Source organism: Empidonax traillii, unplaced genomic scaffold (assembly GCF_003031625.1).
Source record: "Empidonax traillii isolate 1590-97213 ecotype Southwest subspecies unplaced genomic scaffold, ASM303162v1 scaffold90:size2128546, whole genome shotgun sequence".
Lineage (NCBI taxonomy): Eukaryota > Metazoa > Chordata > Aves > Passeriformes > Tyrannidae > Empidonax > Empidonax traillii.
Genome location: NW_020955283.1, coordinates 2,016,154 through 2,033,110, shown reverse-complemented (window position 1 = coordinate 2,033,110; position 16,957 = coordinate 2,016,154). Strand labels below are relative to the sequence as shown.

At 41.8% G+C, this 16,957-nt stretch overlaps 2 protein-coding genes across 2 annotated transcripts in view; both read left to right on the top strand.

Moving 5' to 3' along the window:
* The first annotated feature begins 6 nt into the window (after positions 1 to 6).
* Positions 7 to 5,687, top strand: TM2D3 (TM2 domain containing 3). Its single transcript, XM_027881557.1, has 7 exons — positions 7 to 112; positions 962 to 1,054; positions 1,665 to 1,670; positions 1,866 to 2,023; positions 2,541 to 2,715; positions 3,288 to 3,363; positions 4,582 to 5,687. Exons 1-7 carry the CDS (start codon positions 25 to 27, stop codon positions 4,745 to 4,747), a joined length of 762 nt encoding a protein of 253 aa, XP_027737358.1. The 5' UTR covers positions 7 to 24; the 3' UTR covers positions 4,748 to 5,687.
* A 104-nt stretch (positions 5,688 to 5,791) lies between these two features.
* The window catches only part of ADAL (adenosine deaminase like), a 16,372-nt gene continuing 5,206 nt past the window's right edge, over positions 5,792 to 16,957 (top strand). The window contains exons 1-4 of the mRNA XM_027881554.1: positions 5,792 to 5,929; positions 15,343 to 15,473; positions 15,983 to 16,043; positions 16,474 to 16,561. Of these exons, the coding sequence (XP_027737355.1) occupies positions 5,870 to 5,929; positions 15,343 to 15,473; positions 15,983 to 16,043; positions 16,474 to 16,561 (340 nt within the window). The 5' untranslated portion in view covers positions 5,792 to 5,869. The remainder of the gene's footprint in view (positions 5,930 to 15,342; positions 15,474 to 15,982; positions 16,044 to 16,473; positions 16,562 to 16,957) is intronic.

The window sequence follows — 16,957 nt, the reverse complement described above, 5'->3', positions numbered from 1 at the left end:
GCGGGCCCGGCAGGCGGGGTCAAGATGGCGGCGCTGTGGGTGCTACGGGCCTTGCGCGGTCTCTGTGGGGCCGCGCTGTTCCTGTCCCAGCTCTCCGTCCTCTCCGGCCGCGGTGAGCGGGGCAGGTGGGGTACGAGGAGGGGGCAGGGGAGCCGCCTCGGGCATGGGGACTGCTGTCCTGAGCGGCCGCGGTCAGGGCCGAGCTCGCCCGACGGGTCCCGCTGCGGAGGTGACCGTGGCCGCGGTGGGGGGGAGGATGCGCTGCCGCTTCCCTGGCTTGGAGAAGCAACCGTGTGCTTCGGACATGGCCGCGTTTTGTTGTGCCGGTGCTGCGGGGCTGGGTGCTCGGTGTTAGGGCAGAACACGAGCCAGGCCCCGCTCGTCTGCTCCTTTGTTACACAGCACCTTTTGTGCTGCGCCTTGTCGGGAACGTGTCTGACTCAAAACGTACCTGGCGAGTTTCTGGGGCTCCTCAACACCGTCTGAGTGGGTGGGTGTGACAAATCCGTTCACCCTTCCTTCCCTTGTGAGGGCTCGAGGTGGCCCATCGCAGCTCTGCACAGCCCCGAGCGTCTCACAGACCAGAGCGCAGTTATTGCACAAACACAGCCGGCGTTGCTGGCCAGTTCTTCTATTCCAGCTGCCAAAGAATTATCTGCATTGGTTCACTAAACGGTATTGTTAAAATCTTCCTTCTGAGCAGTGTTTTTAATTCTCATGGATCAAAAAATAAGACTGAATGAAAATAAATGTAATTCCATGTCTTAAAGGAACAGTTCTGCTCTAATATTCATTTTAATGCTTAACATAAACATCCCACTCTTAAGAGAACAGGAAAGCAGACTTTTCTAATCTCCTCACACTTTCCAGTTGTATTTTCATATTAGTGTGCTGAAATCAAACTGTTTCTGAAGGTTAATTTTATCCTAGAAATATCACTTTCTCTATTTTTCTCTTCTAGCGGGATCTTTGATGACAACAAAGCTCTCTCAGCCACAGTCTACACTGGCAAAAAGCCTAACTTCAGCAAGTACAAATACTCCCTATTTTAAAGGTATGGTTTTATGTTGTTTCTTTGTTGTCTGTGAGCCCTTCTCAGTGTCTTGAGTCTTGAATTATGTCTTAGAAACCTGTATATGCTTTCATATGCTTTCAGTGGTAAGAGGCATTGTAATATAGCACATTATGAATTACTCTTCAATGGCTATAACAATTCGTTTCTAATTAGATAATTGGCCCATATAAGAACTAGAAAATGGCTGGTTAAACTGCCATTGTGATGTGATTGATGTGATTTATATCCTGTCAGGATGGTGGAAGTTCTTGAAAGACTCCAGCATTCTGCAAGAACTTGTTCCTGTTCCCTATCTACCATCAGCACAGCTTTGTAGCTCACTGAGGGTGCATCAGAACTGCTGGCAAGAACAGCATTTCAGTCAGCCTGAGAGCTGATTCTGTGCACCTGCAAACAGCAAATGGCTGAGTAAGCTGTAACCTTAATTACAGCTGAACTAAAAGTAGGTTACCCATGTCACCCTGCTGCTATATTAAAGTGATTACTTCTGAGAAATGTAGGCTGAGGTGGCACTAATCCACGTAAGCTCTGTTTTGGTTCTCTGCTGAAATGTTGCCGTGGTGTCCTCTATGCAGGTTCTGTGTGAGAGTCCTTGGTGGGTGCCCTGCTTGCACTATGTGGCTCCTCTGGCCAGGAATGGTGCTCAGTGTGTAGTGAGGAAAGCCCTTTATACCGTGTCTGTGTTTATATATGTGTTTATATATGTATATATATTTAAATATGCTATATATACTTTAGACTATTTAGCTCTTTTAATTCAGTTTCTTAATTCATTTTTTGCCCCTTTCAGAAAGCACGGAAATTCCACCTTACATCGTTAAATGTCCCAGCAACGGGCTTTGCAGTAGGTTGCCACCAGACTGCATGACATGCAACACAAACTACTCCTGCATATATGGGAAGCCAGCCACTTTTGATTGCAAGGTCAAGCCACATGTTCATTGTGTTGTAAGTAACCTGCTACTTTTAATCCCAAATTTAAGTAATTGAACTGTGGCATCTTGTTTTAAAATCCAGAACACTGATGTCCAGGTTCTGATGTAGGCTGGTTTGTTGTTCTGTGATGTGTTTGATCACCACTGTAGGCTGTTGCTGAAGAGGCAAGTCTGCCCTTCTGTGGTTTGCCTTTCTTGTGTTGGATCTTTTCATTACTTGGCCATGCCATTGAGTTGAACCAGTCCAACCATTCTGAGAGTGGGGAGACTAAATATCTATCAGAGCTACAAACTGACCTTATAGGTGAGACTGAATGAGTCCTCCTTTTGGAAGCAGCCTTAGATTGGAGGAATCAGAAGTGTTAAACTTGACTTTAATAACTCCTGGTTTTCTGATACTGATTTTTCTGATTATACGTGACTACATAAAAGAAGTAGCAAACAGAGTAATTTTGCCCAAAATGTACTTGGATACTGCACACTGATTTTGTTTTCAGTACTATGGAAGTGATAATGCTGTCCTTTTACAGGATGATAATAACCACGAGCAGGAGAACTTCACAATTAACATGACATGCCAGTTTTGCTGGCAGCTTGCCACAAGTGACTATGTCTGCACCAACTCCACAAACTGCATGACAGTGTCCTGCCCACGACAACGATACAATGCCACTTGCACAGTCCGGGATCACATTCATTGTCTAGGTAAGGGAGGCTAAGCCTGATTCTGCAAAGCAGCTTTTTTCCAAAGTATTTCTTAACAGTTTTTGTAATGGGTGAATACAGTGTTTATGTCCATTGCAGTAACAGCCTGGACCCTCATTAATCTGTTGAATCTTTTTATAGTTACGTTTTCATTTTCGAGCAGAATAGTGACATGTAACTGCAAACATTGTCTCATTATACTGTTGTATACAGTCACACAAGAGAAAATAATTCTTTTTATTTTTGTCAACTTGTATGAGTTAAACTTATTTGGACATCACTAATAGAATTGATATCAAATGTTTCAGTAGGGTAATTAAAGAAATTTATGCTTGTTCCACCCAACTAGTTTAATTTTTTTCTCTATTTGTTCAGTGGCTTTTCTGATGAAGGGACAAAGATTGATGGAACTGGGAACTGTAGGGTGTTTATTGTGTTGTCAGCTGTTTTGTCAGTGTCAACCCTTTTAGACCCCTGTTGGAGAAATACAGTGTGTTCTTGCTTGTCGTTTTCTTACTCATTATATGGTCTTTGTTTATTACAATAAGGTTTTTATGTTTTCTAATATTTAGGTAACCGTGTCTTTCCTAAGATGCTCTATTGCAACTGGACTGGAGGTTATAAGTGGTCTACTGCCTTGGCACTAAGGTACAGAAGAACTATTAGATAATGTCAAGCTAAAATTGATTAGTTGTCTATGAAATCTTCAATTTGTGTTGTTTTCTGCTTGGTATTTTTTTAACAGTGCACTGAATAACCAATATTTCAGATAGTCTTGGAATAGCTTGGAATGTGTGGGCATATTGTGCCTGAAGGTTTCACATGCAACAATCCTGGCTCTCTTCAGTAAACAGAGCTGGAGAGAAAACAGTTACCCTATTTCTGCTCTAAATGTACTTTCTTCAGAGTAAATGCCAATGATTCTTAGGCTTCACAGAGTGATCAATTTTTTGAGTAGAGTGGACATTTTGGCTTTTATTTGTATGGTGATATCTGCAGATTTTTAGTTTTTTCTTACATTTTTTTCTGTTTTTAGACAATTAGGGCTGGAAATTGCTCATATTACTACTTGGCATTTTTATTGAATGCAGCTGGTTCTGAATTTGATAGGTGTCACCGAGCTGGCTGTAGTTTGTATACATTTGTTAGGGGTTCCTTCCCAGCTCTTACAGCTAGAAATGCCTCCAGACCAAGTTTCTTGTATTTCCAATTATTAGGGAAGAGTCCAGGGAAGCAATATTGAAACAAACAGTTTAGGTTCTTTTTTGAGTAAGTGATGAGAGCACAATAGCACTTTGAAAGTAACTGAAGTTCTTTTGGTGATGTGACCTTTTTCACCAAATGTTAATATTTCAGAAGTGTTAATATGATAAATTAGGTAGGGACACTGTTCCTGGAGCCTAAGATACAGTAGGTCTGTGATTAAGGAAATGATCTGACATACTTCCCTTTAGAGGACAAGTTGTTCTCGCTGCCATCATCTGGAGAAACTTACTGTAGCCTGGCTCCTGTGTGAGTCTGAATGTAGCATTTGGGAATTTACTATTGCTTCTTCGTTGCAGGTTTTTACCTTTTGCTAGTTTAGAAGAGTCAAGACACATTTATGAATTTGAGAGTTTTGGATTTCTTGCTTGTCATGAACAAAAACCTGAAGTCTCTACATAGTCTTAATGAGCTAAGAAATAGTAGTATTTTGTCCAGAGCTTTTCTTATTAAATAACTGTTCTTTTTCTACAAAAAATGTGTAGTTTCTTGAATGATGTAGAGCAAAACAATCATTGGCTTGTAGGTATGTCAGTGTGTATGGATGCCTAAACTGAGCTCCTCTAAAAATAATAATAATGAATCATATTTTTATTCTTTTAGCATCACCCTTGGTGGATTTGGTGCCGATCGTTTCTATTTGGGCCAGTGGCGGGAAGGTCTGGGGAAACTCTTCAGCTTTGGAGGACTTGGAATATGGACACTGATCGATGTGCTGCTCATAGGTGTTGGCTATGTGGGACCTGCAGATGGTTCTCTTTATATTTAAATGTGGGTGCAGTATATTTCAGAGAAGTCACTGCCTGGGAAGGGCTTTAAATAAAAAAAAGAAGATGAAGATTTGAGCCTTTAAGGTAGAATGAAGAACAACTGTTTGTTCTATGTGCATAGATTTTAATGTACAGTATCTGTACTTGGTTTGCCTTTTACTAAGGTGAAATAAAAGAATGGATCACTGAGTAAGTCGAAATTAATTTAATTTCTTCTATGGATATGTTATTTTTCTATGAAAAAAGTTGAACAGCTAACCAGATTCGGCACTGTGCTTGAACTTGGATGATCTGTCAGGCCCCAAAAGGGATGCAACCTAACTTGAATATTGAATTTTTTTACTTCATATTTCTATGCTTAAATTTAACTTTAAAGCTTACTTTCCTAAATATGTCAGTAATTTTTCTGTATTTGTGGGAGGATTCTTTATTTGCCTGAATTATGCTGGTATTATGTAGATCACCGTGTTTTATAATGTTAATTATATTCATCTCTTGTTTTAGGACATAGCAAGAGCTAACATTTGCCTATGGACCTGACTTAAAATTAGGGGAGGGTTAGAATTAGCTTGCAGAAACACTAAAAGCTAAACATTAAATAATTGAAATAGTTTGAGGGTTTTTTTTATCATTCTTTGTTTTAGTTGGGTTTGACCTTCATATCAGTGAAAAGTTACAGTTCCTATTATTGTGCTAGCAAGCTTGCCAAATTGCTTTAAAAAGGGGTTGGCAATGTAATCCATGAGTTTATCCACGTAGGACTTCGGGACGTGATAATGTGGCGGACTAGTGCCATTACAGAAGATTAACTTTGTGTAGTAGCGGTAAATTCCTGGTAGTGTGTGCACGGTGCTGTGAAGCTGCCGCTGCTGCAGCACAGTCGGGCTGCAAATCGTATTGCTTGAATAAACTACAACTCGAAGCTTTTATGGCATTAAATACGAACAGTGTTTGTCATGATCTCACTTCGCTCCCTAGGCGAGAGGGAGCGGCGGCACCGGCCCTGCGCTGTCCAGGGAGTGTCGGCCCGCATGTCCCGCCGGGAGGGCGGGCCCCCGTGCCGGGGCGGTGTCGCCACCGTGACCCCGCGTGTCCCGCCTTCCGCCGGCACAGGCGCGGCCATGGCGGCAGAGCGTGACGGGGACTGGGATCTGCTTTTCTACCGGCGGCTGCCCAAAGCGGTGAGCGGCGGGGGGGCGGCTAGGCCCGGGCCCTCCCTGCGGCGGCCCCGAGCTCAGGCTAGGCCCCGGGCTCGGGCGGGAACGGGGCGGCGGAGGCGGGGCTGGCAGAGCAGCCGCGCTGCAGGCGGGCCGACTGGCACATAGACACATACCCTGTCCCCCCCCAACACACACAGCCACAGACCCTTGCTGCTGCTAGCTCGGGAGTTTTTCTCCAAGGCGCGTTTTGTGAGGCCCTTCACCCCACAGGAAAGTGTATGTGCCCTGTCCTGCTTGTTTATAGACCTCAGCGACTAACCTAATTCCACCTAAATCAGGTGTGCGTGATCTTCGGTTTATCTTTTTGGCCTTTTCCCTCCAGTCTGGCCTAAAAAGTCTGGCTCAGATAATGCTTTTTTTTCCATGTCCCAAGGGTGTGCCTTACTTAGGGAATATCTGTGCAAGCCTTGCATGTGGGTTCGTGCGGCTTTATCGCGGCTCCCATGCCGCGCTTGCAAAACAGCCGATGGCACGTCCTGCAGTGCAGAATTTGCACAGGTGCACGATCAGACCAGTTTCAGACCAAACTGTGAGAAATATCCCTAATTAAAATTTCGAAGTAAGCAACAGTAACATGATCACAACTATCAGGATGTCATGGCTGCAACAGAATTGCAGCCACAGGCAACTGCAAAACACCCCTGGTCCCAAAACCTCCTCATCGCGAGGCAACCATGGAAACCCTGCTTGTAATAAAACCATTTCATTTATTTCTTACAATCCCCCCTTTTTCTTTTCCTCATAATTTTATTACAAGCTAAATATTAGATGTTCTCATTGTCCTTTTGAGATTGTTCCCATTCCGCTAGTGTCTCTAATGCTTTGGTCTTATTTTTCACTTGCTTAGAGCTGGGGCGTAGGACCATGATCTTCTGCGTTTCCAGGTTTCCAGCTGCAGCGTCTTTCATATTCATCGATATGGTGGTCAGGTGCATTCTTTGAACTACACTAAGGATTAACTTTATAAAACAGGAGTTAAACAAGGCAGAAGTAACAGTCCAACAAAGGTACACAAAAGAAGGAAGCTCAGCTGTTTCCGCCATGTCTTCCCAAATAAATTAGTCCACCATCCCTCCGATCCATGGTCTGTTTTCCAGACATTGGTTGCTATATTGGTTATTGCTCTTCTGCTGCCATCTATTTGTAAAAAACAGTTTGAAGTATTGAATTTACCACAGACCCCTCCTTCCTCTGCTAAGAGGTAATCTAACGCCAGCCGGTTCTGGTATATGGCTGCTTTGCTTTGGGTTTGCTGGCAAGCCAGTAACTCCAAGCCTTGTATGGTTTGGTTAGTAATTATTTCAATTACTGCTTGCAATTGCATTATTTGGTTAATCATATAAATAGGAGTTCGATAGCTCTAGCTGCCATCATATGCCCAGGTGGTCAGGTCATATGTTTCTATAATTCTTTGAGGAGACCAATTATCTTTCTCCTATCCCTGCGTTTTTCTAATTGTTCTCTTTCTCTGTCTTAAACTCTCATACAGTGGAACCCCTAGCTCATTCCTTTTTTCTAAAGTAACAAGAAAAACCCAGGTTGTATTAACCCTAGGGTACAGCGTCCTGTCCATTTTCCTGGGAGAAGAGTTATTCTCTTTTTCCACATATCCAAAAAAGTCCATCCAGTGCTTTCCAAAATTTTTCGGAGATACGGTCTATCTTCTCCTGGAGTTTTGAAATTTCACTTATTCCTGAGAAGGGATTTATTTTTGTTCCTTTGCATTTGTGCAATTTCCAATTTCCTATCCATTTACAGTCGGAAGGGTTTTTGTTAGTCAAATAATTCTTGGGGGCTCAGGGAACATATTTACCAGAGATTGAATTTGTACTTAAAAATTCTTTTACTGGGGGTATCCCCAACTGATTGTGAACAAGGGGCTTCTATTGCAAACAATCTACCCCAATGGTTGTAAAGCTCAATACCCATCCTTCTGGCCCACTTATCTCACTAGTGGTAAGGGTATAATTCCATTTAAGTATATCTTTTGCACTTAGGGCAGTACCTTTCCAAGACGATTCTCCAGTCCTTAGGGGTCCCCCACAAACCCAACGAGTAAGGTTAAACTCGATTGCTATTTTCTCTGTTAGAGTAATAAATTAATTTTGTCTTTCCAAGGGGGATTTTAAATCTTTGGTCAATTTCTGCTTTAAGGCAAGATACAAATTATTCAGTAATGATTGTGGTGTTTTATTCTGCTGCACTTTCGGTTTATTATTGGTAACAATTTCTTCCTTTATTAAATTCTGGCTTTTGTCTCTGGATAAAATATCCCAACAAATCCACTCTTCACCTTCTGGGCAGTCCCACCCTAGTCTGGTTCTTGTCAGTCCCAAATTGGTAGCCACCTAATATTGTTTATCACCTTCTACACAAGTTCCTCATTCATCTTTGTTATAACACGCTTTATTCATATTTTTGTGTACTCTAAAGACATGTATTACACCTTCTTTATAATAGATATTGTGGTAACATTTTAGACAGTTGTCTTCAACGATACTAATCATCAGCTGTATCGCTATTATAGTAAGTAGAGATCTGGTATGACATATGCTTCCACTCCCCATGCCTATTGGTTTGCAGCCAGCAGCAGGGGTAAAGATCTTCTTCGTGGCCGGTGCAGAGGTCAACCCAGTCTTGCCCTCTACTATGTTCTTTTCGTAATATTAAGGGCTAAAAGCCAGTGAAGTTATTATACCATTGTTTGCACAAATCTTTTGTGCAATGACAGTAATGTTTGACTCACAACGTTCTATATAAAGAGATGATGTATTCACAATTATCACACTTTAAGCCTATCTCTTGTGTTCGTGTCTTGTTCTTACAGTTTGGCTGATACTTCACCAGTGTCCCTTCCCATGAACGAGATCCTGTTTTGCTCCACAGCAAGATGATGTCTTTCTGCAATCCTTCTTCTTGAATTCTGCAAGAGATTTACTTTTGAGTTATTTTCAACTTGCGGTAGTCCCCTTGGCATTCCCATTCAGGGACGACACGGGGGGGACTTTACTGGTCCCTTGACTCTTGCACTATGGGTCCATCATTTCTCGACTGTCCTCACAGCTGTTTCAGTAGTCAGTATCACCTGGTAAGGTCCCTCCCATTCTGGTTTTAGTGACTCCTCCTTCCAAGTCTATATTAGAAGCCAGTCCCCTGCAGAAATGTTGTGTATTTTCATTTTCATATTATTTTCATAAAATTTTGAGGCAGTTTGAGGCAGTAATCCCGTTGCCTGAGATTTTCTAGTCCTTTTGCTATTTCTGTAATATATTCCGTGAGAGGCTTATCACCCATTTCCACAGTAGGGGTCTTACTACTATTTTTATGATATGTGGGGTAAGGTAGCCCAAATAACATTTCATATGGAGACAAATTCAAGTCCTGCTTGGGGGCCGTTCTGATTTGAAAAAGGGCCAGAGGTAAGCGTTTGGTCCAGGGAAGCCCCATTTCTAATGTTAATTTGGTGATTGTTCGCTTCAAGATTTGATTCATATGTTCTGCTCTCCCTGAACTCTGGATGCCATGGAATGTGATACTGCCAATTTATCTGCAAAGCTTTGCATATTATTTTTAGGAGCTTTGAGGTAAAATGTGGTCCGCGGTCAGAGTTGATAGTTTCAGGTATCCCAAACCTAGGGATTATTTGCTCCAATAATACTTTGGCTACACTTTGTGTGGTAGCTCTTAGGACTGGGAGTGCCTCTACCCAATGAGTTAAATGATCTACAATTACGAGGAGATATTTCCATCACTGTACTAGAGGTAATTCTGTAAAATCTTGTGATTTTAAAATTCACAAGTCTGTCATCCACCTTCCTAATCTCTGGGTCAAAATTGTTCTTACTGCATGAGGAGTGCGCACTCTGATCTTCACTCCAAAGGTCAGTTTTCTAGTCTGTTCTAACAGTATTGCTGTGGCCGCTACTGCCTGCACACAAGTTGGCCATCCCCTGATATCTGGGTCTAAGAACTTTGATAAGAAGGCCACGGGTTTTCTGACTCCTCCCCACTCCTGGGTCACTACCCCTTTTGCTATACCTTCTGAGGTACTGACATAAAGATTGAAAGGCTTTTTTAGATCTGGTAGTGATAGTACTGGAGCCTGAATCAAGACTTCTTTTAGTTTTCCAAATTTTTCTTGTTCTTCTGAGGAATATTCTGCCCAATTACCTCTCACAGAAGTCCCCTCTAGTAATTTCTTACATAGAAATTTGGTTTTACTGCTATAATCTGGAATCCATAATCTACAGAACCCTACTAATCCTAAAAATTTCCTTATTTCCCCTCTTTGTTTTTGGTAGGGGAAGGTCTAGTATTCCTTTTATTCTTTCTAGGTCTAGTTTCTTTTCTTCTCCCTTTATGATGTGCCGTAAGTATTTCACCTCTTTCTCTACGAACTGAAGTTTATTCTTTGACACCCTCAGCCTCTGTTCCCCCCAAAACTTTAACAACCGCACTGTCTCTCTCTCCACTCCTGTTTAGGTTTTTCCTGCTACTAGTAGATCATCTATGTATTGTAGGGTGGTAGTTTCTTTATTTGGACTGAATTTCATCATTATGCTTTCTAGGGCTTGTCCAAAGAGGTTGGGTGCTTTGGAGAACCCCTGGAGTAGCACTGTCCATCTTAACTGTTGTTTTCTCCCACTATCTGGATCCTCCCACTCAAATGCAAAAATATCTGGAGACCCCTCATCTAATGGGCATGCCCAAAATGCATCCTTTAGATCAACTACTGAAAACCATTCACATCCATTATAATATATGGTTTGGGAACAACCAGGTGTTGTGTCCGAACTATTTTATTGATCTCATGTAGATCTTGAACTAATCAGTATGTCCCATCACTTTACTGGTAGGATGGTAGTATTATATGGAGACATGCAAAATTCTACCAGCCCATCCTGAATCAATTTCTTTACAATTTGGGATAATCCTTTTCCCTCCTCTGGGGAGATGGGGTATTGCCTAATCTGAACAGGGGCTTCTGTATATAGTTTTACTGAAAAAGGCTCTATTTTCAGTCTTCCCCTGTTATCATCTTCTGGATTTATACTTGTGGATTTATATTTAGACCTTTGCTTAATACAAAAAGTTTAAGTTCTTATCCTTGAGGTATTAATCCTATCCCCAATGGCTCCATTAAATCTCTCCCCAACAAATTTGTTCCAGCTTGGGGCACTATCAATAAATCCCTTTGCAGTATTTTCCCATTTCCCCTATTAATCCTGAGGATGCTTCAAAAACTTCAGATTTTTCTCTCTTAGCTCCCATTGCAGTAACTTTCTGATCAGATACTTCTACTCCTAAGGGGGGCTGAGTTACGCATGTTTGCTGAGGCCCCGAATCCACCTGAAAGGTGTTGTCTTCCTCCTGGGGTCCTAATTTCAGGTTTATCAAGGGCTCCCTTTCTGTTTCTATCCCCAGGAGGAAGAGGAGCCCCTGACACCACTAATCTGAGCTCTCTTGTAGTCGGAAGACATGGATATCCTTCTGTCGCTCTGGACACTCTCTCCTGAAATGTCCTATTTTCCCACAATAACAGCACTCTCTCTTCCTCTCTTGTACAGGTGGGCGGGTTAGGTTTTCTCCTAGCTTTTGTGACACTCAAGGAGGTCTCCTGGGAATTTGAACTTCTTGTTCCTTGCTGCCTCCATGATTACTATTCCTATTCTGTGGCATCTTTGCATATCCCTGCCCTATAAACTGTCTTTCCTCTTGTTTATTCACTTCTTTAACTGTGGCTACCATTAGCTGGGTCTTTTGTTTCTGTCTGTCCTCATCCCTCTGAACATATACTTTCTGCGCTTCCTTTAACAATTCATTCAGATCTTTTTCACTACCAGTTTCTCTAACTTCTTCCTAAGATCTATCCACAAATGAGTCACAAAGCTGGCCTTCAATAACTGCTGCCCTGTCGGAGTATCTAATTAACTCCTGAATATTGCTGTATATTTCTCTTTAGTCTCTCCAACCATTCAGTCGGTGACTCATCCCTTCCCTGTCTCCCATCAAAGGCCTTGACCATATTCTGTACCCAGGGTGCTGCTTCCCTAATCCCTGTCACAATACAATTCCAATAATCTATCATATTTTGTCTTCCCTTCTGTGTATTCTGATTCCAATTTGGACAAACCACAGGCACATTCTGTTCTCCATTTTGACCATGCACCCCCTGGGGATGTTCCTTATCCCACACACAGATTGCTGCTGCTGTAATCATGTTCCCTTCCTCTACAGAAAATAATATTCCTATTATACTTTGCATTTCTTCCCAAGTGTATACACTAGGTCCTAAGAACTGATCAAATTGCTCTGCTAGACCTGAAGGATCTTCTAGAAGTTTTTTCATTCCTTTTATAAATTCTCATACTTCAGTGCATGTTAAAGGAACATTCACATAACCTATGCCCCCTTCTGCTCCCTGCGTTGGAACCTCTCTAAGGGGATACAGTTCCTTGGGTGTCTCTGAGCCCTGCCCCCTGCTGGCTCTACTCTGTGTCTGGGGAGGACTCGGAGAAGGTGTGGAGCTTGGGTCTTGTACCTCATTCTCCCCAGGATTAAGCGGGGGAGGATTTGGGATCATATTACCTGAAAGACTTTCAAAAGGATCCCACTCAGAACTCTTTTTCTGATCTCTTTGTTCACTACTTGCTGTATGAACCAGGAATAGCCCAATAGACCCTGTCCAGTAGGCAGCATATCCTCTTTCCTCTGTATTCCATGGTTCCCTTCTATTCACATAAACATTCAGTGCCTGACAAATCCAGCCTTCAAACAAACCAAACTGAGGCCAGTAAACGTTGTCTGATCGTATGGGTACTTTTTGTCCATTCATACATACAGTACTGAATTATGACTGCCTTGTCTTTACCCTGAGTTTTCCCTGATTTGTCCCATGTGTCTAACATTCTACCCAATGGTCTCTCTTGTGGAATACTGGGGGTCTTTTTTGACCCCCCTTTCCTGGGGACCTTTTACTTTTGCCCGCCCCCATCCTGAGATGTCAGGACTCACACACTTCGGGATTTAATCTTCCCTGGGTACACACACTTTCCATATTCTTAAGCTTTGCTTTAAGCCAAAGCTGAAAGCCGAGAAATTCTGTCTAAACCTGAAAGCAGTAGAAAAATCTGGCTAAAAACCAAAAAGCTGCCAAAATCGTTCCAGCTAGAAACTGAAAAGCTGCCGAAAACCTTCTGGCTAGAAACTGAAAAACCACCAAAAACTTTCCGGCTAGAGACCGAGAAGCTGAAGGGCTTCAAAAGCCTCCAGGATCCACCCGCTAAAACCGAAAGCTGTCGTAATCTTCCGAAAGCCACCGAAAGTCTCCAGCTAAACCCAAAAGTTGCTGAAAGGCTTCAGAAGCTGCCGGGAGTCTCCCACCGTTGGTATCCAAGCCGAACGACATGGGTCAACTCCTATAACCCTGACCACTCCGAAAGCTCTCTCTTTAAACTGGGTCACCTTCAAGATGCTCTCTCCCTCTGGTTCCACCTGAAAACACCCTCACTGTAAACCGGGTCCCCCCGAGAAGCTGTCTTCCCTCCAGTTCCACTCAAAAACACCCACACTCTAAATGTAAAACCACCCACGGTTGTCCACCCTGGGGTGTATTCCACTCTTGCTTCACAACAGTCACTTCGTTCCTTAACCAGCCAATCCCTTCACAGGGGTATGGAACCGCGGTTAGAAGGATTCCACATTCGCTTCATATCTTTAGACACGTCTCAGTCGCACAAATGCATACTTCCCTGATCCCCCTCCCCACCTGATATTTCGGGGAAAATCTTCCCTATCTTACCAGGTTTCATATACGAAGTTTGACGGTTGCCATGGATTGGTTTTTATACCAGGTCTGGTTTTCCCTTTTTTTTGTTTCATGCTGTCCGTCCTAGGATTCTCCGTTGCAGCCATCTCAGAAGAGGGCACAGGTCTCTGGACCACCGAAATCAGTAGGGCACACTTTCCAGATTTACTGGTCCCTCACCCAGACAAGGAGATTTTCCCCTGGACGAGCCCCCAGAATTGTGAGAAATATCTCTAATTAAAATTTCAAAGACCAAATAAAGTGAAACAAAGAAATTTACTTTCAGCACACACTGGGTGCAGTCAGGTCTGCCTTGTGCCAGGGCCTGAGAGCACACCCAAGATGGGAGGGGACAGTTCTTTTAAGGTCTCTTAACTATTCTTTTAAGGTCTGCATAACTATTCCCTCCTCCCTCCCATGCTCAGCTCTGCTCCTTTTCTTCCTTAAAAGGCAATATAGCCTTTTTCTTGAGTTCAGTTGGGTCTCTAAGGGCCAGGTCTTACTTCCCTGTGCCAGTCCATTGGTTTTCTTAACCAACCTATCAGGTTGTTTCGCCGTCTCGGCCACGTGGTCCCTTGGCAATGAGCCCTGGCTGGTCTCATTGTCTTACAGGCTTCCCGATTTGCCTCTATACAGCAACAGTAAGCAACAGTAACATGATCACAACTATTAACAGGTCATAGTGTTATAAATTGGTATAAGAATTTAGACAATTCCAATTAAACATTGATATATTTATTAAGCAAGCGATAATAAAGCAAAGACAGCATTGGGTGGTCTGGGGAGCCAGTCTGCTCCACCCGAGACACACATCAAAATGTAGTAAATGTCCCTTTTTATACATTCCCAAGTCCCAGGTTTTGAATGCAAATGCATTGTGACTGCAAGTTCCTGGTTTGTTGTTAGGTGGTTATCTGCCTTCTGGAGTTTGTTAGGGATGAAAGCTGTAGTTCTTATCGGTTGAATTCCACTGATACTGATGCTTGTTTGTTTAGCAAGATGTCTGCAATTATTTTTACTGACACTTGCTTGATTAGCAAGCTGTCTGTGAAACTTATCTTGTTTAATTACAACAAAAAGTTTCTGACTCCCTCATACACATAAGATTTTATGAACAAAGTTAACCCTTCTATTACAATGGCTGCAACAGAACTGCAGCCACAGGCAACTGCAAAACACTCCTGGTCACAAAAACTCCTCATCACAAGGCAACCATGGAAACCCTGCTTGTTATAAAACCGTTTCATTTATTTCTTACAACACCATCCTTGTATTCTCGTGCTCCTTTTCAGTAAGTCATTTTTCAGGGTGTATTTTTACCGTCTGAGAGAATTCTGTGAGATGTTTCAATTGTAAGCTTGTGAAAAATGTAAGGTAGTCACAGCACAGTGTATCTGGCTTGGTTTCCTGAAGCAGTAAGCAGCCACAGCTCCTGGTGCTTACCTGGAGTTACAATTTCGACATGTTTTCCAGTGAAAGACATGAAGAAATATTTCTCCAGTTTTTCTTTTTCTAGTGAGAGGAATGTGTACAGAGGGATGAAGTTCATAGGACGTTTTTTCTATAGGAACTGCATGCTCATTTGAATGGCTGTATCAGTTCTGCCACCATGAAGAAACTCATGGCCCAGAAGCCAAACCTTCAAATCCAGAATGGAATGACTGTGATTGACAAAGGAAAGAAAAGAACCTTGGAGGAGTGAGTATGCACACGTATGTGATTAACTGAGGGTTTTTTAAGATGAAAACAGAGAAATGTGTGGCCTTGTACACTGATTGCAGAAAATAAATTTCAAGTTTCCTAGTATAATTGTTAGATATTTGTGATACTTGTATCTACAGAATAACTTCTTAGGTGCTTGCAGACCACAAGGAAACCTCATGTAATTAATTCCATCTTTAAAGGATTGAAATTTTTTACTTACTTATGCTTTTCAGAGAAAATTGACTCACAGACTTTCCTGTTTTTGGAAACTTCACGTTTTCCTTTCTGCTTCAAAAAACTTTGTGATGATAATAATAATAACAATAACTTTTGTTGCAAATACTTTGTTAGCATCTAAAATCAGAAAGTGCTGGTCAGATAGTCTTTTTATTTCAAGCTGTAGGGTGGTTAATTTACCTATTGAATACATGTTTTCAGAGCATAGATTTTATTTTTTTTCTGAATACTGATTCAATGTTTGTTCATTTTACTTTTTATTTTAGATGTTTTCAGATGTTTCAGATCATCTATCAGGTTACCACTAGGACTGAGGATATTTTACTGGTAAGTTAAATAAAAGTTCATTTAAAAAAAGGAAACGGTACACACAGTTGGATTAAGAGCATTGGGTTACAAGTAAGTGGTGTGGTGTCCTCTTCTTCTCTGCTGTGATTGGCTGACAGCCAGCCTGTAAAACATAGAGAGAGGTACAGAGCTGTGCAGGAGGCTGTGACTGCAGCAGACTGCACTGAGGGGGATTCCTGTTCAGGAAATTCTCATTTGTCCTAACTTTCCTCAGTATCCCTGAGAGAGTGGAATGTGCCCTCTGTGGGGTGGCATTTCCAGAAATGGAGAGTCCTAAAAACACATCAGGGACTGAAAATGTTACAAGTGTTTCACAACAAACTATAAGTGGGTCTTCTAGTTCTAAAGAAAAATATAAGCAATTATAAGCATTACTTTTGTGATGTTGAATACACTGTTACTTAATCAGATAACTAAAGATGTCATTAAAGAATTTGCTGATGATGGTGTCAAGTATCTGGAATTGAGGAGCACTCCAAGAGAAGAAAAGTCCACAGGTACAGTGTGTTCTGGTTTTCAGTTTGTAAACTTGATGCCCTATAAAACTTTGTTAAAGACTATGTTAATAACAAGTAAAGTCAAATTTATTTGGCTCAATAAAAATATATATATTTTAAATATGAAACCAAAGGTTTAACCATGTAAAAGCATATTTTTGAAGAGAAAAATATGTTGATTATAATTCTACTACCCAAGAGTTTGGGTTATTTGCTTATGACATCTGAGTCTGCTAATATTCTTAAGAGCTGATCTATTTTATACTTCACTTTTTGCTTTCTTTCAGCTACGGTTTAATAGAAACACATAAGAGAAATCCTGTTATGACTCTCTGGTTCACAGAAAGTTTTTTTCAATTTTCTAGATGCTTAGGAGGAGGTTTAGCTCAAATGTAT

Coding starts and splice junctions, on each gene's coding strand:
- TM2D3 (XM_027881557.1), top strand. CDS start 25: ATGGCGGCGCTGTGGGTGCTACGGGCCTTGCGCGGTCTCTGTGGGGCC. Junction 2,024..2,540: donor AGCCACATGTTCATTGTGTT/GTAAGTAACCTG, acceptor GTCCTTTTACAG/GATGATAATAACCACGAGCA. Junction 2,716..3,287: donor GGATCACATTCATTGTCTAG/GTAAGGGAGGCT, acceptor TCTAATATTTAG/GTAACCGTGTCTTTCCTAAG.